This window comes from Pygoscelis adeliae, unplaced genomic scaffold, assembly GCF_000699105.1.
Source record: "Pygoscelis adeliae isolate BGI_AS28 unplaced genomic scaffold, ASM69910v1 Scaffold350, whole genome shotgun sequence".
In the NCBI taxonomy this organism is placed as follows: domain Eukaryota; kingdom Metazoa; phylum Chordata; class Aves; order Sphenisciformes; family Spheniscidae; genus Pygoscelis; species Pygoscelis adeliae.
In genome coordinates this window covers 973,802-1,000,032 of record NW_008823889.1, presented here as the reverse complement: position 1 = coordinate 1,000,032, position 26,231 = coordinate 973,802, and the positions used below count along the sequence as shown (strand labels likewise).

The 26,231-nt window shown below is 39.7% G+C and overlaps 1 protein-coding gene across 1 annotated transcript in view; it reads left to right on the top strand.

Annotated features, from left to right (window-relative positions):
- The first annotated feature begins 3,830 nt into the window (after positions 1-3,830).
- Positions 3,831-26,231, top strand: part of EGF (epidermal growth factor) — a 59,305-nt gene continuing 36,904 nt past the window's right edge. The window contains exons 1-6 of the mRNA XM_009334844.1: positions 3,831-4,576; positions 13,753-13,884; positions 17,528-17,727; positions 18,707-18,888; positions 21,893-22,123; positions 23,728-23,930. Of these exons, the coding sequence (XP_009333119.1) occupies positions 4,450-4,576; positions 13,753-13,884; positions 17,528-17,727; positions 18,707-18,888; positions 21,893-22,123; positions 23,728-23,930 (1,075 nt within the window). The 5' untranslated portion in view covers positions 3,831-4,449. The remainder of the gene's footprint in view (positions 4,577-13,752; positions 13,885-17,527; positions 17,728-18,706; positions 18,889-21,892; positions 22,124-23,727; positions 23,931-26,231) is intronic.

Sequence of the window (26,231 nt, the reverse complement as noted above, 5' to 3'; positions counted from 1 at the left end):
GATCACTGGAATATGCCACTCCCTCACGCTGTGCCTCTCCCTGCTCTGTCTGACAGGCAATTTAATGTCACATAATGTCCCTTTTGTCAGAATTATACATGATGCAGGCTCAACCTGCTCAAATGACATTAGCAGTACTGAATCAAGCACTGTCATGTCAGAGAAAGTATGGTGATCAGAGTCAGCCATCCCCACACTGACCCTGAGATCAGGCTTCAGTAAGTAGGTGCAAGGCATGGCTTACAAAAATGTTGTGTATTTTTCCTGAAAGCTATCAGAAATCCCCAGTATCATCATAGAATCATAGAATCATTAAGGTTGGAAAAGACCTCTAAGATCATCGAGTCCAACCGTCAACCCAACACCACCATGCCCTCTAAACCATGTCCCTAAGCGCCTCATCTACACGTCTTTTAAATATTTCCAGGGGTGGTGACTCAACCACTTCCCTGGGCAGCCTGTTCCAATGTTTAACCACTCTTTCAGTAAAGAAATTTTTCCTCACGTCCAATCTAAACCTCCCCTGGCGCAACTTGAGGCCATTTTCTCTTGTCCTATCGCTTGTTACTTGGGAGAAGAGACCGACACCCACCTCGCTACAGCCTCCTTTCAGGTAGTTGTAGAGAGCGATGAGGTCTCCCCTCAGCCTCCTTTTCTCCAGGCTAAACAACCCCAGCTCCCTCAGCCGCTCCTCATAAGTCTTGTGCTCCAGACCCCAAAAGTTGCTTGTGTCAATCAGTTACTGCTCTGGTGGCAATACCTTTTCTGACAGAATGACATGTTGACCCAGGGGCTGGCGGGTTCCTCGGGGCCATCGGGGAGGACCTGGAAGCTGTTTTGTGGCATCTCAGTGCTCCTCACTGCTCTGTGCTATTGGTAATAGAGATAGCCGCTACACATTTCCTATGCTATTTCAGTCAACCCTTGCATTTAGTCATTAACCTGCGTTGGCGGTAATTGGGATTGTGATGACTATAAAATATAATTTTAACCAGATTAGAATATGCCTAAGGTCAGAATCAAATTTTCAGAGCCTGACAGGAAAAGAAGTCAAAGTGCTGACAAGCTAGTGTAATGTGTAGTAAGCGAGAATAAAAACCAATATATGATTTAAACAGTGTACTAATTAATACAATATAGATACTGAAAGCCCTGGGAAACTGAGGGAGGGCTCTGTTTCCTTCACAGTTTAGAAACAGCCAGAACATACTGTCCTTGAACTAGATAACAGCAGCTCTTCGCCAAGGTAGGGGAGACGACCCTCCCCATTTGAATCACTAGCTGGTCTTTACCAACATTGGCAAAGAAAGACTTCCAAAGCTAGCCAAGATAGCGGGAAGTTCAAAAGAAAGGAATAAAATGTTTATTTGTTAGTTAATCAGTCTGTTGAGTCAGCAGGTCAAATTAAACTAAGTCAGTTCTTTGCATTTGACGTACTGGGAGAGATGATTTTAAGATCATTTGGACTGATTCTGTGGTGAGCCCTACAAATGAGACTACTGTGCTATTTTAGTCTAATTTATTGTATGAGTGCTAGATTGAAGTAAATTGCTGTACTTAATACCTGTAGGTGAGCACAATAGTTTGCTTTGTAGAAACATGTTTGAACGACTTCTTAAATGCTAAATGACTTCAGGTGTGAAGGAATTAATGTGTGCTGTATGCTGAACCACTTGGTAAAAAATGGTATGTTTGAAAAGTTTATGTGTGGTACAGCCTGATGCATTTCATCTTTTACTGAGAACTTTCCAGTTTGGTCTAAGGGGAGGTGATCAGTTCTATCCACTTTCAAGTAACTTCTTTACATCCTTAGGCCTAGATCATATCGTATCATGTTGTGGGTCTGGGCGTTAGTTCTGGTCTGAGCTATATTTGGTTTTTGAGGGTAAAAAAAAAGTAATCCCACTATTAAGAGATTTTTTCTTCCTGTTTTTAAACCATTCCTATACTTCTAGGACAGTAAAATTAATGACTTTATTAACCACTCTTTACCTGACTGCAGTGAAGGGATCTCTTCTTCCAGAAAAGATCATTGTGGTATTGGCGTGTCAGACAGTTCTGTCTTCACTTTTACTTTAGAGAAAAAAGAGAAATTCTGGGACATGCCTTTGACTGTGTTTTGAGTAAAGGCGAAAAGAGGAAATGGAGCAGGGGGGAGAAGATTGAGGGAGATGTCCAGAAAAGGCAACGCGTGTAAATGAGAGACTAAAAGAATGTGAGTAAGAGAAATTGCTTCTGGGTTTTAATAGGAAAGGGAGAGCTTATTCATTTTGTCTCCTTCAGCGAGTTTGTCTGAGTCTGCTCTGGAAGAGGTCAGGGCTGTGCTGGGACGGCCACCCTCATGGTCTAGCAAACACTCTGCTGGTGGTTGCTCACAAAGAAGCGACACATTCCTTTTGAGCTGTTTGGGTTGCATGCTCCCAGCTTGAACACTGAAGAAAATTGTGTGAGGAGGAACCGACGGCTGCAGAATTAGTAAAAAAGGTTCACGTGGAACATACCACAGTTCCTGGGCAGGATCCTGTAATCCTAGATGGGATGGCATTATACTGTGCTTTCACATTGGTTGCCCTTTTGTATTCCAGGGTACTATTTGGAGAAGCAAATGCTGTTTGGCATGGGTCTGGCCCTGCATAATTTACATTACTGTTATTGTATTTTATAGCATGCAGAATAAAGACTCGGTTCTGAACAGACTATATGGAAATGTGGCTGCCATTTGTCAGTCCAGATTTAATTAGTTGCATTAGCTGTAGCAGTGAAGATTGAGTGAGCAAAATGTGCCTACACACAGGCAGAAACATCAAGAAATAGTTGCTTTTAATGGAGAGTGACCCAATTTATAATCAGGTTTCATGCTTCTTATTTTCTGACAATGCAAGTCTGGACTCTTATCACCTCGGACAAATGTTGGGGGGGGGGCGGGATTCCCAGAGACAGAACTTGTACAGCTGTAGGTTACCGTCTGCTGCTGCTGTATCCAGCTGTTGTATTAGTATTTATTCTAGCACAACACTGCAGAAATAAAAACAAAAAAGAGGACAGAAAAAAGTGACAGAACCAGAATGCCTCACAGTAGTCAGCTCAACAAAGCCTGGCACAGTCAACTATTTAAACACCTGCTTAAATCTCAGCGCATTCAAAATTCAGCAAATCACTTATGCTTGTGCACTAGAGCTTTGCAGGTCTGGGCCAAAGGACTGGGAAAAAAGGAGGTTTTTTTGAACACTGGAAGAATTATGATCTTGGTGCACCTGGAATTTCTCTAGTTTACCTACCTCAGCAAAACAGGTGTAAAAGAGCACTGCATCACAACAGTAGCCTCTTACAGCACTGATGTGTGCATATAAATGACTGCAACATGTGTGAGAGATGCAGACTCAGAAAACTTTGCCTCAGTCTCTGACAGCAGGTATTTTCCTGGAAGTGCAGAAGGGCCAAATTCAGACCTGCGAGTGGTGGTCACAACTTCTTTGAAATCAGAATTACAAACACATACCCTAGATCTGAACGTGACCTTAAGCCAATTTGTATTTCCAGTTGAAATATATCGGAGAAACCAGAGGGATATTTTTTTTCCCTTTTTGCATGAAATGTTTTGATGACAAAGTTTGTTTCTGGTGGTAAAACATGTGACAATATTAAAATGAATGCAACTAATCATGATTGAACAGGCATGGTATAAACCTGCCTACAATCCCTGAGAAATAAAACTTAGCTGGCATGCTGCAGGTACTTCTCAAGCAGGAGGGGCTGCTTTTCTAAATAGACTGTATTTATTACGGGTGGCTGGGTATCTGCATTCTGGCTCAGTTCCCTGTAGTAAGGAACTGACCACGTTACTATTTGCAAACACAGGGTTCACTCAAGTGGTACTAAAAAGAGAAGAGGTGGGGCAAGCAGAGCTTTAAAAAGAAAAGAGGAGTCTGTCTAAGTTTGTATGTAAAAAGCAACTGCATGTTGGAGAAGGACGGTACCTGGAGATCTCGCTCCCTGTAGTCCACTGAGGGCTGTGGTGAACAGTTTTCTAAGTTCACTGCTTTTAAGATTTAAACAGCAGTTTTGTTTGTTGTGAGGAAATTTGCAGTGATCCTTGCGAGCATTGCTTTTAAGCTGTGTTAAATTTGTGGCAAGAGTGTCAGGCATTTCATACTTGGCTTCCAAAAAAAAAAAAAAAAAAAGAAAAACAAACGAGAGAGAGAAAAAAACCGACGTGTGTGGGGAAGAAATCTCCCAGGAATTTCCTCAAGGTTGTAGTCAGACACAGTAAGGGCTAAAGTGACAAGAAAAGCAAGGCAAAGATAAAACTTGGTATTGTGATAAGATGTCTGAGTGTAAAGTGGGAGATTGCAGAAACCTTTTGGGATTACACATGCTCATCTTGTCCTGGATATGACTGAATACAAACTAGTTTTTCTCTAGTGACAGTTCAAAAAAACCCTCAAGATTATGTTTCTCTTGCTTGTTGCTTTTTTGCCAGTGGTTTTTAAAATTGGTTTTGTCAGCCTCTCAGCTCTGCAGCACTGGAACTGTCCTAATGGATACAGACTGAAGACTGAAAACTCTTCTTGTGTAGGTAAGTTGCTGACTAGTCACAGATTAAGAAAACTGCATTTGTATTCTCTTAATTGAGCTTTATAATTTTCAAAGAGTTTTTTTACAAATTGCTTGTGTGTTATACTAGCAGAATTGATAAATCAGCTTCTCAATCTCTTTTGCTTCTCATAATGAACAGAACTCATTTTATTTAGTTTGTTTTTCAGAAATCAGTCACTTGTCTGTCAGTTTAACTATCGGAAAGCAGGATAAACTTTTATATGATCATTAAAAGATCTGAACTGTTCCCTAGTTACCAAAATTCCTTGCCATAGCTTTAGTGTCTCATATTTTCAATACATGTGCACACACATATTCATGCTTCTATATATGTAAAATTTGTGTATAGGTGTATTTTTTTATTTCTATATACACATAGAAAGAGTATTTTAATGATTATGTATTAGTATATACTTAGATGTGGTCTAGATAACTTGAAAAACTACTCTTTCTATGTTTATTGGTGCAGGTAGATATGTGTGCTTGTATTTAATAATGCGTCTCATACAATACATAAATCGCAGGTGTGTTTGATACTGTAGTACTAAAGTCTGGGTGAAATGTATGACACTGGTATTAATATAATCACCTCCAGTGATTTGGAACATGTAAAATACAGGTTCCTATTCTTTACAAAGTGTAAGACAAAGAATGACAGAACCCTTCTCCCTACCCTGCTACCTTGAAGTCCATTTTTTTTTTAGAAAGCCAGAGCCAATGAAGTCATGGGCTTTGCGGTAAGGAGATGAGGAAACACTCTGTAAGGATTCAAGCAAACAGACCTAATACTTGGAGTTAATGCTTTTGCCTTAGATTGCTTGGACTTCAGAGGCTCTGACTCAGTTCTTGACATGATTCCAGTGATTTAATAACAGGTGCCTCCTCTGTGCATTCTGCCAAGAAATACCATCTTGTAAGCAGAAAACAGAAGTATGCATGTTAAATGCTCTCAGATTGAGAGAGAAGGTGCTAGGCATTTTTGTGTACAAATGATAAACCTGACTGAAGGTTTATCTGAGAACCAAACTCACCTAGGGTGCTTCCACACTGATGCTTGAATTCAAATGAGAAGCACACTTCTGAAATGAATCTCCATACTGCCACCTCTTGCTGTGCTTGTCTTCACATTGTGGAGCACTCTCAAAGTGCACAAACTGGAGTCCCTTTAGGCCAACCTAAACCAGAAGGTGTTCCCGTAGGAGACCATCTGTCCTCGCCGCTGTTGATGGCCATTCGGTCCATGGCACCAGACTAGATCTCGTTCTCTGTAACCTCAACCTGAAATATATGCAGCATGTATGTCATATCCTCAGCAACTGTTGCACTTTACACAGCCTCTCCTATAGGTCCACACTATTTGCTGATATGTACATAACTTCCACAAGCTAATTAGGATGTATATTAGTTCTGACTTTTACATTACTGGGTTGCCCAATTAAGAGCTCACATATAACAGGAGAAGCCTACTGACATGAAGGGAATTGCCTGGCTATTGTTTAATGAGTCAAAATGCACTCTAAATATTGACATTCAAAAGGCTGGAAAGATGTATTTTTTATTTCATTTGACGTATTTCACGTATTGATGTACATCACTCTTCCATTCATGGAGACATAACCTGCCGTGCACTATGTCTTTTCTGTTGAAAATTAGATACATTCAGCTGCTGTATGAATGGGCGGACTCCAGGTAAAGCACCAAAACAGAATGGCCAGTAGCTCAGCAAACTCTGCAAGAAACAGTAATAGAAGTCTTTTGCGTAAGAGCTAATGTTACTATAACATACTCTGAGCAATTCCATGTAACATAGAATAAATGAAACATGAGATGTGCTAGGGTACCCTTTTAATTAGATACCATTGGATTACAGGGGATTAAGCAAAGGTGAAATTTTGACATGAAACGTGAGACTGAAGGATGCTTTGGTGGAATGGATTTCCCCTGCTCTTTCCTCCGTGCGCTGGATACACAAGTCGTGTTCTGACCAGAAGACCGGATGTGTGATATTCTAGTTCATTAATTATGTGAGACAGAGGGTGCAGTGGAAGCAAGTGGTAGGAAGCTGCAGGCAGGCTTTGAAGGTAATAGTGGGGATAAAAGTGGTGAGTGGGAGACATGACTCATACCACCGAACTGTGAACAATGACAGCAAGCTGAACTGCGGCTTGGCGACCATTCTTGGTGAGCTGTAATAAATATACCAATTGTAAAATGTTCTTTGTCGTCTGTGATTCTGGTGGCATCGTGCCAGCCATAAGGACTACCCTGAATTGGGAAGGTGTCTGCTCTCTGTTAGTGAACTGTTACAAGCAACACCTACTGGAAAGTGTGTAGGCTTTTCTAGATTTGTTTTCCATACTGCCACTACAGATGAAGGTCTAAGTCGTGCTCTTCTTACATTGCTAAATAGCTCACTTCTTAATTAGTTCCTTTTATTTCTAGGGATATTCAAAGATCAAAGACCTTCTCATCCTGTGGAAGGATAATGAAATCTAACCCTAAATGTCTCACATAATTTTATACAGTTATTTTAAGAGAGATTATTTGAATCCTGACTTGGTATGCCAAGAGAGGAGAGGCCTTTCAGAGGGACTGTGTGTCCCACAACAGTAAGGCTTATGAGAGAGAAAGTATGGAAGAAGAGATCATGAGATCAGAACAGATCATGAGGGCAGAACAAGACTAGTCTGGTGAATGAACATATCAGTTTATTGGCAAGTTATGGTAGAATTGGAAGCATTTCTGCAATTTTTGACATTACCATCTTGATTTAATAATTTATTTTAAGCTGATGTCAGGACTAGGGACTCAGTTACCTTTAAATAACTCATCTTTCTTAGACCCCAGTGAAAGCATAGCACCTTTTACCTCTAAAGAAAAATGGTCTGGGCTACACAGGAGTTATTATTCCTACAAGGTAAAAACATGTGCATAGTTGGTCCTGGGAGAGTTTTGATTTCTAAAATATTCAACCATGTAAGCATACATGGTACACCAGGAGATGGGCCTTATGCCTGTTGGAATCAGTTGCCTGTGCCCTCCTGAAGTACCGCTTTAACAACACTATTTTTTATTCTCTCATGATGTTTTCCCCACTCGAGACCAAAAAGTTTCCCACGTGGCACTGTTTATCTGAAGAAGCCCCTAGAGCAGCACCTTGCATTATCAATTTTAGACTGGATAATAGTGCCTGTTAGTCTTGGGCTACCCTAGGTAAATATATTATGTTCTGGATACTGCAAGACTGGAGGTGTACTTTGGCTTCAGGGCTGACTTTGAATACTTAATTTGTAAGTTTTAAAAGTGAAGGAAAATAGTTATTGAAAAAACCCCAACAATATTGTAAAAAAGTTTCTGAAGAAGGCAAAGCGCAACCCACATTATTGAAGTTTTACCTAAGTGTGGGTTCTTAAATTCTGCACATCTCTACTAACTTCTGACATTAACTGATCAGACCGTGTCAATTCTTCAGGGCTAACATGCTGCACATTCCTACAGAGCTACAGCCTGCAATTGAAGGTGACAACTGCAGCTATCTAGGTCAGATCTTTTGGTCAGATGCTTCTTTCTCTGTCTCAAGCTTTCCTCCTTTCTTTCTTACTGTTTACCACTCTCCTGCCACGGAGCACTGGTGATACGGAATATTAAGTTATTCCTCTTTGTATTACGTCTTTAAATTCACCTTCATTAGCTAAATCCAGGCTTCACTTTGCTCCATACAGCCTTCTGAAGACACACTGTTAAAGCTTCTTATGTTGTATTCTGAGAAATATGAAATGCCAAAACCTTACTAATTCACAGCTATCCTTTCTTTGCAAGCATCGCGTAAGGAGCAGTAAGAGCCAGTGAAATGGGGAACTGTGTTGTCTACCCCTGTCATGACATAGGTATAAACCTGTTGACACCCCACGGTATCCCTCTGTATTTCAGAAGAGCTGCAGTCGAGGCATGCTTGTTTCCCTGTTTTCAGTAGCTGTCTTCCAGCTAGCTCACTTCATTTATACTGCCTGGGGGAAAGATGCTTGAAAATATTGTTACCAAATAGTAGTCAGGAATTCTTGAACGTGGGTCTGAACCCACAGACCAATTCATGAGAAGATTTCCATTGAATTCTCTGGAAATTGGATCCAGCGGAATGTGGATAAATACTATCTTTAGCTGTGAAAACTTAGATCAAAATAGGAAGGAGGTGAATATGTTACAAGAAATGATAGAAATGGCGTCACACATCACATGAAGCTTAATCCTGAAAAGGGCTAAGGGGCAGACTCCAGGACCAATGACTAATACTGCAAGACTTATCATTGTTTTGCTCAGTGGAAAATAGCAGATATTAATTTTGTGTTCTGTTTTAAACAAAACTGACTACTTTCTAGTATCTAATTTGAAACTTGGTTTTAAAGGGAGCTGGATGACAGTATTTGCTGATGCCTTTCAAAGAGGGCCAGGTGATAGCCTCATGAACTTCATCTTTGAAAGGCAAGCCAATAACAGTATGTTGAAAGTTGCATGATCCAGGAAGTAGAGGTCCATTTTGTAGTTACTAATTTGCACATAGAATTTATTTCAAAGACAAAACCAAAAATATTTTTTTCCATTTTTCCAAATCCGTGAGATCTGAGTCCAGAAAGGTAGAAAATGAAAGATATTGTAGTCCCTAGAGATCTTTTTTGCCATGTCTCTTCAAGACGTCTACAAGTGGTTTCTGAATTTGAGTATTTGAGCGCTTCACAGCCTCTATCCTCTCAAAAATTGAGAGTGATCAGGTTGTAGTTTAAACCTCATTTAAAATTAGAGAGAGAGGATACTGAGCTGTGCCTAATCTATTTTATTGTGACCTGCTGATAGATGGAGCATCTTTTTCCATTTCTGGCTATCTTCTGTTCTTTGAACTGCATGCTTTTAACAAAATAGATAAAAGGGATGGGCTGCTTTCTTTGTAACCCAGTTTCATGTTCAACCTTGTTGAAATGATTATGGTGGTGGCTAGATATAGCGGATTGAATTAATCCCCAGTCCAACTCCAACAGGAACCAAATTCGCGTGAGGTTATTTGAGCGTGTGTATATTGTATATACAATATACATGTATATTTTATGTATATAATGTATGTATTTGTGGCCATAATGAAACGCAAGTTCTGTCTCACTGTGGTTTCTCTGTATCCCTGCCAGGCATACTAATGCTTCACCTTCTGCAATCAGAGCATTTCTCAGGACTCTCAATAAAGTAGCATATTTGTATGCAAAGTCATTGAGAGCTGCCAACATCATGATGACATGATTCATTGTTTTTGCTGATTCTCAAGGCATTTTTTGCATAAAGAAGCCTTTGAGAACTGAGCAGAACCTCATTCTTCCTTTCAGGGCTGGCTGTCAGGGCACTGCAGACGGCTTTTGTGTTCACTAAGCCGATTTCTTTCACAGGGTAAAGTTCCCACTAGGGGATGTGGTTGCCAGGACACGTAAAACAGCTACAGCAGGATGCAACTCCGTGCTTTGCTTTGTCACTAAGAGTGCAGGTGAAGGCACTGCTAGTTACACCTGATGGATGGTTTTATGATCGAGTTCTCCTAAACCTTAAGAAACGGCCTTTTGTTTTGTTTTGTTTTGTTTTTGTACTTTAAGCAAAGAAGAGAGCATGTTAAGCATAGGACCCTCTTCCATTGTTAGTGCCATAAAAGCTGAATGTTCACAGTGCTGCAGCGTATTCTACAATAGCGCTGTGTCTGTTGGTGCTTCCTGTTTACTGCTGGAAGGGGCATTCTCCGGTGGCCGAGCTGGCTGTCGCCGCTGCGCCTCTTGTCTTTTATTGGGCAGTTATTCTTCCACTATAGCCTTTCTTCAGCTGGGGCAATTGCTTGCTTTTCAGTATGTGTGGGATTTGCTTTATTATGTGAACTTTGGTGGTGATGAAAGTAGATTATCAATCTATCAAGTAGATTGATAACCCTGAAATCTTCTCTTCAAGTACAATTACGGGGGAGGCAGTGTAAATTCTTGTAGCCTGATCAATCAGCATACTCTTTCTTAGAGAGTCAGTTTTGTACACTCATATAAAGCTGGAAAATCCATCCTGTAAATAACAGGTCATTGTCCAGTTACCTTGGTACACAGCTCAGTAACCTGTGCTTGGTTAAAGCATGTCTTCCCAGTCTGATCTTGACTTGAGAATATCCACTGATGTTTTTCACACCTTCACAATTTTTCTTGGTAGCTAGTTCCCTTAGTGAATCACACTTCCGGTTAAAATGTGAATTTAATGTCTAAGTTTGATTTCCCTGGCTTCAGTTCTCAGCCATCAGTCCTTGTTAAATCTTTCCTGCAAAAGATTATAGTGTCTTTTAGAAAATCTGGTACTTTTTCTTTGTGAAGGTATTTATGTACTGTGATCAAGCCTTTTCTCAAGCTTCTTCCAGATAATCTAAGCAGAGTGAGCTCTTTAAGTGTCTCACAGAAAGGCGCTTTTCCTTACATTCAGATCAGGCTTTTTATCCTTGTATACACTTTCTAACTTTTCAGGATCCTTTAACCTATATCTGAGAAATACAAACAGCATGACAATATGGTCTGATCACTGCCATATACAGAAGTAAAATTATTTCTCCACTGTCATTCATTTCTCCTGTGTTTATATGTGTTGTGATTTGAATTTTCTTGCCCAGTAACATGCTAAGAGGTCAGCTTTCTGTCCAGTGTCAACACAAATCCTTGTCAGAGTAAGCAGTCTTCCAGATACGATCTGTAGGTCAGGCCTATCTTTCTTATTCTTATTTAATGTGTTCTTTATTGAGATTGAATAATAGTTCTTTTATCAGCGTTTCACATTGCTTAGTCAAATGACCTTTGTCTTTAGCAATCTTGCGTCTACACAGTTGCCTTTATCACCCATACTTGTGATTTCCTCAGAGAAATAACATCAGATTTATGTAACAAGCCACTATTGTCATAAAAGTGTATTGACTAACATGAACTACATTATAGCCTTTACCAACAGAGCCTTGCACCTGCTTTTGTACCGGTGACTAGATCCGACCAACTGTCCTGCTTAGTCAGCCAGTTACTCCATTTGAAAACCAGTGCATCAGGGAGAGATACAAACAGCCTGCATACTTCTTCACATCTCTGCTAACACAATGAGCTGAGGTCACCAAAGCCCTCCCGTATTGGTTATCAAAGAGCCCTTTAGTTTTAACGACATCCAGGCAACATTAGCCAGGAGTAGCTAGTTTTAAACTGGCAACCTGGAGCTCACAGTTTCTGTAGCCCATTAACAAACTTCTAAGTGAGTCAAACCTTTCTAGGTGATTTGGAGGAGTTCACTTCAATGCTGTGGAGAATGGCATGTGCATCCCTAGTACATGTGAGAAAATATGCTCCTAAAAGCTGATTGTTCGAAGAAGATTGTGGGTTAGAATTAGCGTGCTTTATGGAATTAAGTTCCTGAAAATGCTTCTGCTGTACCTTCATAATCTGTTCAGCAGAAATCAGTTGCATGCACTCTGATTACGTTTCATACATTGTCAAATTAGTTCATCTGCTATGTGGAACATAACGTTGTGGGAAAACTCTGAAAACGATATGGAAACATTCCCTAGTCTGTACAGACATGGGAGGTGGCTGTAAAGCATTGACATTCTTTTTGAACAACTTTGATATCTGACACAGAAGAAAACCCTAAACACTTCTGCTGCATGTAGTTTTTTAAAGCAGTTAAAGGAGACAGTTTCCCAGACCCATGGGATATCAGAGATCTGGTTGTTTTGCTCTCCCTAGGTTACTGAGAGAGAAAAAGTTTCTTTCAAAGTGCTGGTGTGAGTTGGTTAAATTGCAGTTCCTTGTAGTTATCATGAGGTGCCATTTCTGACCTTCTTTGAAATAGGGGAATCCTCACCTAACACTCACAGACCTCCTGAAGCACTGTGATAATTGGCACTTGATTCAAATTATCATCTAAGATAAGTTATCCAAGGAGAAGCTCTTCTTCTGTTGCCCTAAATTCTTGATCAGGAATACAGAAAAAAAAAAAAATTGTTGTGAGCTATACTTGGAATAACTCAATATATATATGTAGTTTTGGTTATGAATCAATGTCCTTTAGTGACTTAATCAAACGTGTCTCTCTCTTTAAAATAATTTGTGTTGATTCCTTTTTTCCCGCGTGTGTAAAGTCACACGATAAAACCCAGAACAAAAGCCAGTGACAACAAATAGATCTTGGGCAGGGAAAAAGCTGCTCCTCAGAGCAACCCTGACAGTGGTTATACAAGAAATATCCCAAGATATGGTACTGCCAGATGTCAAGCACCTCGGGAAGTTACTATCGGATCCATTTGTTTTCAGTAGGAACTGAAGTTTATCTAAATTTTCAGGGACAATCATCCACGGTACTGCCAGAGGGGTTAAATTCTTTCCCCCTTAGTGTAAAATACGCTCCTCAGTGGTGACCTTTTTTTGAAAAATAAACTCCTTAATTTAGGACTTAATTAATAGCTACTGCCTCAAGCCCTGATAAAACACCGTAAATACATCGAATATCTTTTAATTCCTAAAGGCTCTAGCCTAATCTACCAGTTAAAAGCCAAGTTTCTAATTAGTTTGCTTGTTGCCTTGGTTTGGGCTTGTTGCTGTCAGAATATAGTGGAGTTTTTAGTGTTTTGTATGTATTTTTGAGAGTTGACAAACCAAAATGAGCTCAATGTGGAACTCAGTGCTGTGGCTGTCTGTTTGCTGCTTTGCTGTTTTGCAAAGTTTGTTAATTTGTTGGCAAAATTATTACTGTGGAAGCAGCTGCAGGCAGCATTTGCATAGCAAATGATAATGCAAATCACAGAAATGGAGTACGAGACAAGTCTGTTCCCTGTGTTTGGGCAATCAGAGACCAGAGTGCCCAGACACTAGGGAGAATGATAATTTCCCTGGACAGTCTTCAAAAAAAAAAAAAAAAAATCACTGTGCACATGACAACAGACAAAACAATAATTCTGAAACCAATGCATGAAGCAATACAGCCATCTTACTCTCCATTTTAATGATGGGATATTAAATTTTGTGACCAATTTATTATTAGGTAACTATGTCAAGGGTATTCCTTCTCTTTGCTCTTTGCTGCTTTTGCTAGCTGAATTTTCCTGATCTGTTCAAAATCATGTTTCAGATATTGATGAATGCCTTGAAGGCGGTTTGGGAACCTGTGGCCAAACCTGTGTCAATGTTCCAGGGTCCTACATCTGCTCCTGTTTGCCCGGCTACACTTTGGATATTGACAAATGGTCTTGCTATGTGAACGGTAAGGTCATTTTCTTTTTTGATGACTAAAAAAGAGCTTTAGAGACTTAGTTAGCATTATTTTTCAAAGTGAACCGTGCCCGGCTGGTCCCTACTGGACAGCAACTGGGGTGCTCTGGTTCACTGATGGAAAAACTGCCTCTTCTACTGTGTGGGTAAGCAGCAAGGCCAAAAGTGGGTGCCGCAGAAGAGTGATGGTGAAGAATGGAAAGTATGGTGGTGGGAAGATGAATGAACATATGAAAACAAACAAATAAAACTAAACAATGACTTCCTGTTTAGTAGACATACTCTCTCTGTGTGCTCAGAACTTTAAACTCTCTTATCCCGTCCCTACGGCAATACACAAGATTTTGCTACCTTTGCCTCTTTCAGTGTGTTGGCGTTGATGTTTTTCCAGTGTGTTTAGGTTCTAGGGACAGTGCTGTGAAATCATAAGCAGGAAGCCCTTATTTTTGGTTTGGCCCATTGGCGGTTTCTTCATAAACATGAGTGCTACTGTGAGTTCTTTCTCTCCTTTGCTCTGTCCTGAGTGTATAAATTGATTTTTGAATGTGTAAGATGCATTTAAATTAAGTTTTTAGCCCTTCTAAGAGGAAAATATCCACAGTTATGGCCTTTGAATAACCTTCATTTTGTCCTCAACGGATGCTACCCAGGGAAAAAAAATCTAGTTGGATTTTATTGATTGGTTTAACCCTATATTGCATCTAGAGTATGAGGTGGGAGTGCTCTGAAGTTCATCTCTCACCTCTCCACCTTGGTTTCCTGAATGTCTAGTTTTGGTTCCCGTCTGGGATATGCTACAGCTCCCTTCTGACCCAGGAGCTCAGGTTTTCTTTCTCTAACTAATGTCTGCCTGGGACTCTCGCTAATGCAGAGATGGGATGTGACAGGGCATGTTTCTGACCCAAGAAGTAGGAGATGTACTTGAGTCCCTGTGTATGTAGCCTTTGGTACCATGAACATAACCAAAAGTATTCTGTGCAGCTCCCAAATTGGCACCAATACAATTACTTCAGTCAGCTCCCAGAATCATCGTTGTTGACAGCAACATGTGACTCACAAAGACTCAAGCTGGATTTTTTGTAGTCATGCCTAAACATCTCTAGCCCCTTAAATAGAATTTTAATTTTTTTTAATCAAATGTTTTGTAAACTCTTCACTTCCGAACTGAAGAGAAGTGAAAACAAACATTACCTCACACTGATATATGTGCACAGGTATCTTTCAAAGAACAATCCTACCTTAATATTGGAGGACTTCAACTTTTTTTAACATTATTACCACATTTATAGTACCAGTAGAGAGTGAGTGATGGTTCAGGAGCTACTGTGATGGATAAGGAACTCTTATGCTAGGTGTAAACCCTCTGTAGGGGGTACACCAAGTGAAATGCCCTCATGTTTAAAAGACAGGAAGCTCTTTGATGCAGGTGTTGTTTACCTGTTCATTAAACCTCTGACAAAATTAAGTCCCAAATCTGACTGGTGCCTCTGTAATTAAAGTTAGATTTGCTCGGTCCCTGCTCCATTTACAGCCCTCACTCATGGACACCTGATAGGAAATTCAGAGAGTGGAAAGGACAAAACCAAAGTATATAAATGCTCTTGGTCAACTAATTGGCAAAAATGCAGGCAGTACAGCTGTCCAACTCCTGAGATAAATCAACCTTGCCACACTTCACCGTTCGTTTACCATTCACGTAAAACAAGTCTTCATAGTTTAAATATTCTCACATGGGGTTGCTCAGTGCAAATAGCAGCAGAAAAAGGGAGTCACTAAAATCCTAGAAGCAGCTGTTATAACTGGGCAATAGCTTGAAAACTTGAGATACAAAAGAGTCTGTTAGTATAGAAACAGAGTGCTAATCATCTTCCTTGTGAACAGAAGAAAATTACATCTTGGGTGCTCCTCAGAACTTTCTGCCTAACCTGCTCTTCACTTAAAGAAATCAAAATTGGTCTCATTCCTCTGCCGTGAAAGAGGTTGAATCAAACAACCTTATAACCACGATGAAGGTGGAACATCTGGCTAAAATTTGTAGAAGTGATGTCTGTTGAGTTTAAAGCTTCAGGTTTCATGCTAATAGTAAAGATATTTAGTTAAAAGGTTGCAAAACTGGTCAATAAAACCAGTTTAATTTTCAAAAGTATATGTGCAAGAAAACTGATGGTAGTGCATCTTTGACGACATCCATCTCTGATAAATGGAGAGTTGCTCTGCACTGCAGGAAGATCAATTCAACAAGTGATTAGACAGGCTTGAAAGCTGTCATTCTGTTGAATCTATCAATAATTGCATTTCAAAGTCACTTGGTTAGAGCATTACTTGTATGCCATGACCTGTTGTTTCAGGCAACCATGCTATAAATCCCCACCATCACCGCTGCAGTGGGCTTTCTTCTTTGAATGTTGTTTTAGTGGTAAATTAAAGACTAGGCTGTATACCCCCCATTTTTTTTTACCATGCTATAAATCCCCACCATCACCGCTGCAGTGGGCTTTCTTCTTTGAATGTTGTTTCAAAAAAAAGCATGTTTCTTTTTAAAATGAAGGCTAAAATGTGACTGGTTACAGAAAAACTCCTTTCCTCTGCTACGCACTTGATAGATATCCATAATAGTCAAATTGCCTAAATGAAAACCATTGTGGTTTGGGAACACAGTTAAGGTTCCTTGGAAAATCTTAACCCTACCCTATGGTAAAAACACCCCCAAATACCCCAAAAATAGCAAAAAGGACTTGATAAAACTGGGTTAGTGTAATCTGCAGCCCCAACTGTTATGTCCTACTAATTGTACTTCCATACTTATCACCTGGTTTTAGGGCTGCGTTAAGGCTATTTGGACCATCCTAGTTGCTCATCACTTTCAACCTTAATTTGATTTCTAGACTTTGGGGCGTAATCGGAACAATTTTCATTTTAACATATTTTATGTTAAGTTACATAGTTATGTTAAGTTAGTTATGCATGTATCTAACATGCATGTTAGTTACTTTATGTTAACATATTTTATGTTAAGTTACTTAAGGGTAAGACTTACCCTTCACTCAGTATGAATACAGTTTTTGTCTGGAAGGAGTTGTTGTTGTTGAGCTGTAGGAGTTTTAAGTACAGGTCTTTTGGTTTCCTTCAGCCCTCTGCATCACAAGAAACCTTCACAGTCTCCAGCTTCTTCCTTTGCCCTGTCTTGGGATCTTCAGTTTCCCTGCTCGGGTAGTTAAAGTGAGACTCCAGACCATGTCTCTGTGATAAATTCTTGCTATAGAACAATAGTTAGAAGTGGTCTTCAACTTGGAGATGCATCCATGGCATAATTCTTCCAACCTCTGTTGGCATGCATGCAATGGTTCTTCTGAATTCTGACTAGGCTGTAGGTTTGGGATTGCAGTGGTAACAACTGCAATCTCAGTGTCACAACTCAAGTTTTTGGCCTAACTTTCAACATTAAATGTGAAAGGACCATTACATTTATATCTTATCGGTTCTCTGTGATATGCCTGGAAAGTTATCATTAAAATATAAGAGGTGTTTAGATCCTGAACTTTCTCTTTGGTTAGTATAATTCTGATGAGAACATAATGCAGCAAAAGTGCAATGCTTATCTATTAATTGGTCTCTTTTTGTTTTCTCCACACCAGACCCTGCACCATTCCTCCTTTTTAGCCATGCAAATGCCATCTTTAGAATTGACACTGAAGGGACCAATCATGAAAGATTGGTGGCTGATACTGGTCAGTCAATGCTTATGGATTTTCATTATACAGAAGAGAAAGTGTATTGGGTAGACTCTGGTAGGCGACTACTTCAAAGAATTCACCTGAATGGCACAAAACGAGAGGTAAAGTAATCAGTTCTCTGGAATTCTCCAAGTTAATGGGCATACGACCCTCCATGGAAACCACCTGTTCTTTAGGTACAATTCTGCTGTTCCTGTTCATTGATTAGCACTTCAGACTTATTAAATAGTTTTTGCTGTTGTAATAGTTATGGTCCTGAGTCTAGGCTGTTTTACTGGCATTCACAGTACATTTAGTATTTTCTGTGGATCTGGTGAAGGGGAGTTAAAAATGAAGGAGAGGAAATTCAGAGAACTAAAGCTTTGAAGACAATAATGTTTATCAGTTTTAAATTAATCCCTGGCATTATGGAAATTTGTCTTCCAGATTACTGTAACTCAAACTGGCACAAATGGTATGAGAAGAATGTGCTTGAATTCCTACTCATTTTTTCTCAAACCTTTTATTGGTTTCTATGGTTGCATAAATGCTTCTTTTAGCAGTTCATTCTTTGTTCAGAAAAAGCTGTGCAGTTCATTGCATCTGGCTGATTAAGAAGGGCAGGCAGGCTGTTGTGGCTGAACTTTAATGCTGTGAGAGCCTTCTTTTGTTTGAGAGAGTGTTCCTGTACCCATGTGGAATCTTCACTGATGTATTTTATGCTGATTTTTAAGGATCAGGGTCCAGCAACAGTGTGTTAGGAAGTCTTCCATCTGTAACAGTACAGGTCTGGGTGCTTCATAGTGTGTCAAATGCAAGAAGTTGTAACTAAAATATTAGTCCAGTGTATTTCTCATGGAGAACAGTTTCCCCTTTTGCAGGGGGTCACTCAATTCAGAAGGGGTGTGTGTAAGTACAAAGACCAAATGAAAATGATTAAAGAATAAGAAAGAGAAATATCTACAGGTCTGAGAGAAAATGAAGCAGGTGAAGGAATGAAATGGGAAAGCTTCAGTCTGGCATTCTATTCCTTATGATTAAAGTCAAGTTTAGGGTAATCATTAGGATGCTTCTTGTTGTCAACTTTTTTTTTGTTTACAGAGACTATGTTACATAGACAAAGGCATTTCAGGATTTGCTATTGACTGGATAAATCAACACATTCTCTGGGTCAACAGACAGAAAGCAACCATAGAAGCAACAGACATGAATGGGAAGAAACGCCGAGTTCTTCTAAGAGATGTTGGTCGTCCCACAAGGATTACCATTGATGCTGAGCAAAGGTAATTTTAACTAGGTTAGTAATTTCATTGAAATGGACTCAAAATATGCAAAGTACTATGATTGCAGTTTATAGGCTGCTGGGCTAGTCTGTGCACAGTGTATTATCTATAGTCCAATACCTCCTTGAACTTTGACAAGAGGATAAAAGATTAGTAAGCATATAAGAGATAAATAGAGAAGTGCGTGAGAAAAGCCCACTGAAGTCTAATGCAGAATCTATACCTCTTGGTCATCAGCGAAAATTTTGCTAGTGAGAAGAGCTGAGGGAAAAGAGGCATTGCTGGTCCTTTCTCAAAGACAGCAAAGTTTCAGGGCAGCAGAAAGCAGGATTGGAGCATAAGGGGAATGATGCCTACAAATGCTGGGAGTCCCTGGCACACTTAGAGTATAAATTGGTATGCTTTCTGAAAAAAGGTCTAAACTTACAGTTTTGCTCCTGTTTCCCTTGTCTCTTTGTCAGTTGCTCTGAATATTGGTTCTGAATCTATTGCTGCTACTTTGTGTCACTAGTAATTTGGCATTCATAAAGATGCTTCTTTCAGCTTCAAGCCATTTACACTGAGAACCATGCTCACATAAGAGATTTGGCCTTCTCAAGAATTATCAATATGAATTGTCACAATCTATGCTAATTTCTCTTTACACATAAGCCTCTTCCATTAAAGTTGCAAAAATAAAAGCTTGAGGAGACTTTGAGATGCTTCTGTTTTGTACAGCAAAAGCATGTTTTTGTTGCCACTTTTGATTTGCAGTAAGGTTGCTCAGCAGTGTGTGAAACTATTTTATTATTAAGGCTTATGTGTCCTTTCCTAGTACATTTATACATAAACCAATCTTCTGATGCTAGTAGCATTGCTAGTATTCTTTGGAGTCTTGTCATTTGGGATTTGCTTTTGAATGCAGTATTTACCAATCTTGGAAATACTCACAAGTCCTCAAACCCACTGTCAAATGCCATCGAAACGCACGTTACAAATGGCATTATAAGGATGTATTTACTGAACTTATGTGAAAGTTTGGGAAGACTCAAGTGCATATATTCAGCTAGGTGTGATTCACCATGCATAAAAGCTGTACTCATGTGCTTACACAAGGAGGACAGTAAGCCAGTAATAAACTGTAAAGAAAGTGGAATCCAAGAAGTCTTGGAGTCATTTTTATACCCCATAGCAATTTGCTTGTATGAAAACTCTGGGGGCTCTATTTTTAATGTGAAGTGAATTAAAACCCCCAGCATTTTTACATGCACAGGCATAAACATGAGCTAAATTTGATATTAACAATGTCTTCATTCAAATGTGTGCAACTCGTAATTAATGAAGGTCAATGCGATACCCTAATAATAGAGTTTTTCTCAAAAGATATGTGTAGATATTAGCAGTGATAGGATTATTTTAATAGTAATAATATAACTATTGCTGTAAGACTGATAAATTTTTAATGGTGTTTAGAAATGCTGAAAAGTAAGGATTAAGGCTAAAGAAAAATAGACGGCAAATACAGTAAAGGCTGGCAATTACTCAAGCCGGTTTCTAATCTTCATTCCTCTTCTGCCTTCCTGTTTGTTCATATCATATCCTGTCCGTACACTGATTTGCAAAAGTTGTGCATAGAGATTATAGCTACCTCTGTTTCTTAGTTTCCCTATCTGTAAAAAGTGAATCCTAGCATTTGTCCAAACTTCCAGAGTAGTGACATTTCTTCAATAACAGGTGCTATAGAAATGCAAGCAGATATTAATAAAGTGTTTAAAAATGGCAGTATAAAATTGGGCTGTCCTTCTGGAAACATGTTTTCATCTATACATTAATAACCCGTGATAACTGTAGACTATGTAATAGTGAAGAAAAGCTGTGAGGCAGGGGCTGATTGTTCCTACTGGTTTAGTATAGTCCCTCACCAGTGAGATCTAGTCCATTTTGGGGCCTTTAACAAATGATTAACATAAATATAGTAAAGCTGGCTTTATGCTACATTGCTTTGTACATATAAGTTCTGCAATTTTGTGAAGACAAGGCAAAATGATGATGCTTCTTGGAACTTTTGTGCATAAGAAATCCAAGCAAAGACTCTAAACTCAAACATCAAAAATTAAAATATACATGAATGAGGGATAACTTGCTATTTTGGAAGAACTGTTGTTAACCTTAGTCACATTGGTAAATCTGGGTTCTGATCCATGAATAACTTGACATATAAGTAGCTTCAGTGCATAACTGTTTTCAGTATTGGAAACAGTATTTTGTATTCTGTATTTTGACTGTGTCTTAATTTAATGACAGCATAGTCTGGCTGCTATAACCAGCAGGAAGGTAGAAAGAAATGAGAACAATAATAACAATGGTATTTTTAAGTTAAGCACTTAAGTTAAGCGATGTGTTCAACTAGAGTTTCTGGAGATAGATTCCTCCCCCAGAGACAGAGAGCAATGCATATCTGCCTCAAAGATGTGCCTTTCCCCAAGTTTGCAGGAATTCCCTGTGGATTTGAGAGGTTATTCCAGTTGCCTTCTCTGACTGCATGGCCAAACAAAGCAGAGAGACAGACAATAGTGCTTTGTGGTTAAGATGCGCTGATTCCTGCCTGACCTACATGAGAGAAATTTCTAGTATCTCATTGCTTCCTGAACAGAGTCATACAGTCTCTGATAGAAACATATTTATTAAAATAAGAAAACAACTGTTTTTAGTGGTAATATTGCTTCTGTTAAACAGACAATGCTTTGTTGTCAAAAATTATTTCCATTCTTAATAGAACTATGTTAAGAGGAGATGTATTCCTGCTTTGTATCTCTCCTGCAGAGATGCTTTCCTGAAATAGGTGAGTATGTATTAAGGAAGTCCCTTGCTTTATTATTAGTTTTCATTCTGAAAGCACTGTGGTAAGACTGAAAAATTCTGTATATGGGAGCAACTAAACAAGGAGTGTGTAGCAGTGATGTGATCTTGCAAGTGTGGTGTTTGGTTTTTTTTGTTTTTCAAAAGATGTTTCTCTTGCCTGCAGGCTATTATTTTGGTCTTCAGATGGTACAGTTTCCAGCATACACCGAGTGTCCCTCAGTGGAAGTGATGTGAGAAATGTTTTAAGAACCACAGAAAAAATAAAGGCCATCTCACTAGATTTGGTTGACACAAGGCTCTACTGGATCCAACATGATCATGGGAAAGAGATTTCCCATATTGGATCATGCGATTATGATGGCGGAGCTGTTCGTTTGCTCAAAAATTCTGTCCGGTGAGTTTTCCTGAGCTTGTCAGAAATAAAACACTCATTTCCTGGGGATGCAGTTAAGCTCTCTTCCTCATTCTCCTTTTTATTTTGTCAGTTCATAATACAATAAGGAGTATAAAATGTGGTGCAAATGGCGTGTGACTGTAAATCTAAAACTACTGATAGGAAAATGGAAAAAAGTCACTGTTGTAAGGATAAGACTGCCACTCAGTACTCTCCATCTTCCAAGCTTTTAGCAAATGATAACTACTTAATCCTTAGAAATCCTCTCTGAGTGTTTATTAGTGGCCTTTTTCTGCCGATAGAGAAGCCAAAACCAAAGAGATTAAATTATTTGTCCAAGGTCACAGTGGGTGAGCTCAGGTGCCTGAGCTGTGCTCAAGAGACTGAGCTAGATCAGGTCTTTCCTATCCTCTTCTAAGCCTGTTGTCCTCCTTAGCTGCTGGGTGGGGAGGCTCGGATAACCCCCTGTGCTCAGGCTCAGATGTGGTGAAAACTGTCCTATGCAATAGACTTGTTCCCCTCTGCTCCTTGGTGCTGAGGCTAAGCACGGCTGAGGGGGCTCTTAGACCCACGTGCTTTTAGGTGCCTTTAATATTTGGCCTTCATGCTTTGCAGTGGTACAGCTGCTCTGTGGTGGGCATGCTTTCTGTGAGGTACTCGGGAAAAGGTTACCTTATATCACTGCAGTTTATGTCAGTACAGCTGGATTGGCATATGCACAATAGGGATTGCCAACTGCAAAATGAGAAAAAGACATGGTTTCACTGGCCTGCCGGTTCAAATATGCAGCACACCGTTTGCATACGATGAACACAAAGCTGGTTTCTCCCTAGACTGCCAGCTGTCACACTGGATTTTTCCTTACCCTTTTCCCTTTTCTCCCTTGAGTTGGCTGGTGTTCACTAGGGCATCAACACTTTCCCATTGAACCTGGATGATACGGATTCTCCTTTTTTCACCTGGAATACATACTGGAAAGTGGACGCCAAAAATCCCTCTTTCAGTATTTTTTCTGCTTTTCCTCTTATTTTAAACTGGTCCCTTTTGTTGTTCCTGCTGGCTGCTATAACTGACCAGCGAATGGAAACTAAATTCCTGCAATAGGAGAAGCAGCAAGATGGATTTTAGGAACGCCCTACTCCTACCCCTCCATCTCCACCCTGATTTCCTGGGACAGTCAGAAGCATCAGAGCAGGCACTGGAAATTGGGAAATAGGGGAACTTATCTGGCCTACATCCTTCAACAAAACAAGTGTCCATTTTAGTTGCTGGGTTCACCAGAAGCAGGGTGATACCTAGGCTTTCTCTGTCAGTTGAGTAAGTCCTGAACAACAGCTCATATAACCTGTGAGAAATGCAGGTTGTCCATTTTGCAGCTATTACTTGCATATCTGCAGGATTCTGGGTGCCGGATTATTTGGGAATGTCTCTGGCACTTCATCTGATTCTCATATATATAAGATAATATAAGATATATATAAGAATACAAAGAAAGGTTATTTACAGTGAACTTGACTGAACTAGATGCTCAGAAAACGTATGAGTGAGTAAATATATAGGGATCAGGTAATGTGCCACTTTGTGTTATCTTCTCTTTGTTGTAGACATCAATTGCTTGGTATGTCTCTCTTTGCCGAGCACCTGTACTATTCAGAGTTGAAATCTGGTATGATATGGAGAGCCAGCAAGTATACTGGAAAAGTTGTAGTCACAATTAGTCTGAAGCCACCATTTTTTCCACCAGTGGAGATAAAAGTGGTGCATCCCTTTAAACAGCCAGGTGCAAGAACAGATTCTCAGGATTTTGGTAAGTAAACTGTAATGATACAGTAGTGTGTGTGAGAATAATAATGTCATACACTCTGATTTTTCATAGTAATAATTTTCTTTGGCAAAATTCCAGGCCTCAGTGAAGTCAAGGAAAAAATTTCATTTAACCTCAGTGATCCACAATTCCAGTTGGTGTGTGTAACTCCAGCTGGAGTATCAGGCTGGAAGTGTGCTGAGCATGAACTGCTCATTTCATTAATCCGAATACACATGCAGATAAATGTGATTTTCTCCTTATCTTCCCTTTGTTTACACAAAGATGTTTTTATACTTCCTTGCTAAATGCACAAAGCATACAGCTTTTTAATCGTCCGTGTAGATTATCTTGATCAAAAGTCTGCTCCCTTCTGGAAGTTTTATTCTAATGTGCATCTAAACACCTCTGATTGTTATGGCACTGAAGAATTTTAAGTGTACAGTATGTCCTACAAGCGATACTGTGGATGTCTCAGCTTTGCTGTGAAATGGCTGGATTAAGAGTCAGCCTGTCTTAGACAGACTTGAAGTTGCCATAATACCTATGAAATAAGAGCCTTGGGTCTCTTTAATTGATATCAATCACAGCCTACAGCATGAGGTGGTCATGTCACTGCCTTTCACTATGGATCAGAAAATGAAGGTAGTTGATTATGGATAGCTCACTCCCCTTGAGGAGTCCTGCTGAGGCAGTAGGAAGTGGGGCGTGTCCAGGGGAAATAATGTTTTCTCCTCTGATCTCTGGAAAGCAGACATAGAGTATTCTTGCTTTTATGGAATAACTTTTGTCACCAGTTTTGCTTGAATACGAACAACGGAGCAAACAGCGTAAAGGCATTTGTGTGTTGAGCAATGGTTGCAGAACTCCCAAAGGAAGACGGCCATGGGTTCCCAGAGGTATAGGTGGTATAAAGACATGAGGAGAAAGTAGTGTTTGTTCATATGAGCAAAAATGAAACTGTAAATATCTCTCTTGAACCATTTCTAAATATCTACTATAAAATAGGCTTTGTCTTTCTTCATGCCAACCAACAGCTTTACACGGTACCATGCTGTCTCTCCTTCCTGAAGCCTGCTCTGAATGGAAAAATCAAAATCTTCAAGGGAACTTTCCCCTTCAAATACTTTGCAGTGCAAAGAGCTGTTGAGATGCAGAAGAGAAAGCGTTCTTGGAAATCAAGTTTATACTTGTAAGCACAGGGAGCCTCCATTCAGAGACAGTACCTGTTCAGTGCTTCCTTCGAGGAAAACAGTCATCCTGGGAAATGGAAGCACTTGTTCCAACTGACACATTTGGTGCTCTCACACAGAGTAACTAGGGAAGGATATGTTTGTGGTGCAGACAGTGGCATGTCCACATATCTCAGGGTTGTCACGAGATTGGGAAGGTCTCATGAGGCTTCCTTGGGTGTCGGTCACCATGTCTGCATATGCATGAAGGTGGACAGGAAGAAACAATGACCAAGCAAGGTAGTTCACAATAGTGGTCTCTTGAACCTCAGGGACTATTTGTTGTGTTACATATGGCCTCTCCACAAGAGTGTGTACCATAATTTCGTTGACTATGGGCGCTTAGCTTTTATTCTTCTCTCAGAAGATTAATTCCACTTCTTCCACCAGAACATGCTGCTTTCTGGTGTTTCTTTTTCCACTGGAAAGAGGGTTTCCCCACCTTTATTAATAAATAAACTACCAGTGTTTTTAAATGCCTTGCAGTATATACCCCTGTATTTCCAACGTTTAGTAGATTTTTGTATGACAGTAAGTGTTGTCAGCAGTAGGACTTTTTTTTTATTCCAAATACCTTCTTGTAAAAATGTCTGGGAAGTGATGGAGTAGAAAGAAACTTAACAGGCTGAATCCAGATGAACCTTTTGGACTTTGCATGTACGTTGCTTGGCTTATCCAGTGCAAGAACTGGGATGAAAGGAGGACTAATGAGCCTGGAGTACAAATGAGATTTATAGCTGATCTTACAACAGAGAAACCTGGAGATAAAAGCATACCTAGACTAATTGGATGCCCTGTACAAGCTAAGAAAGTGTATGTTGCAATGTAGTGTCAGCTGTGAATTATCAGGCCTTCTTTAAAGCAGATAGCAAGTGAGTTCCTTCAGATGAAAAGGGAGCTGATGAGAAGTGCTCAGCTGACATGATTTGATTTTTTACTGGAATTTGGATTATTTACTTTACTACTTAAATTCCTCATGTTCCCTCTTCCCTTTCTCTTTCAAAAGTCTTTCCTGGATTGGTCATGGCCAGTAAGTACAGAGAAGAGCATTAATTCAGCTACAGGTTTGCTA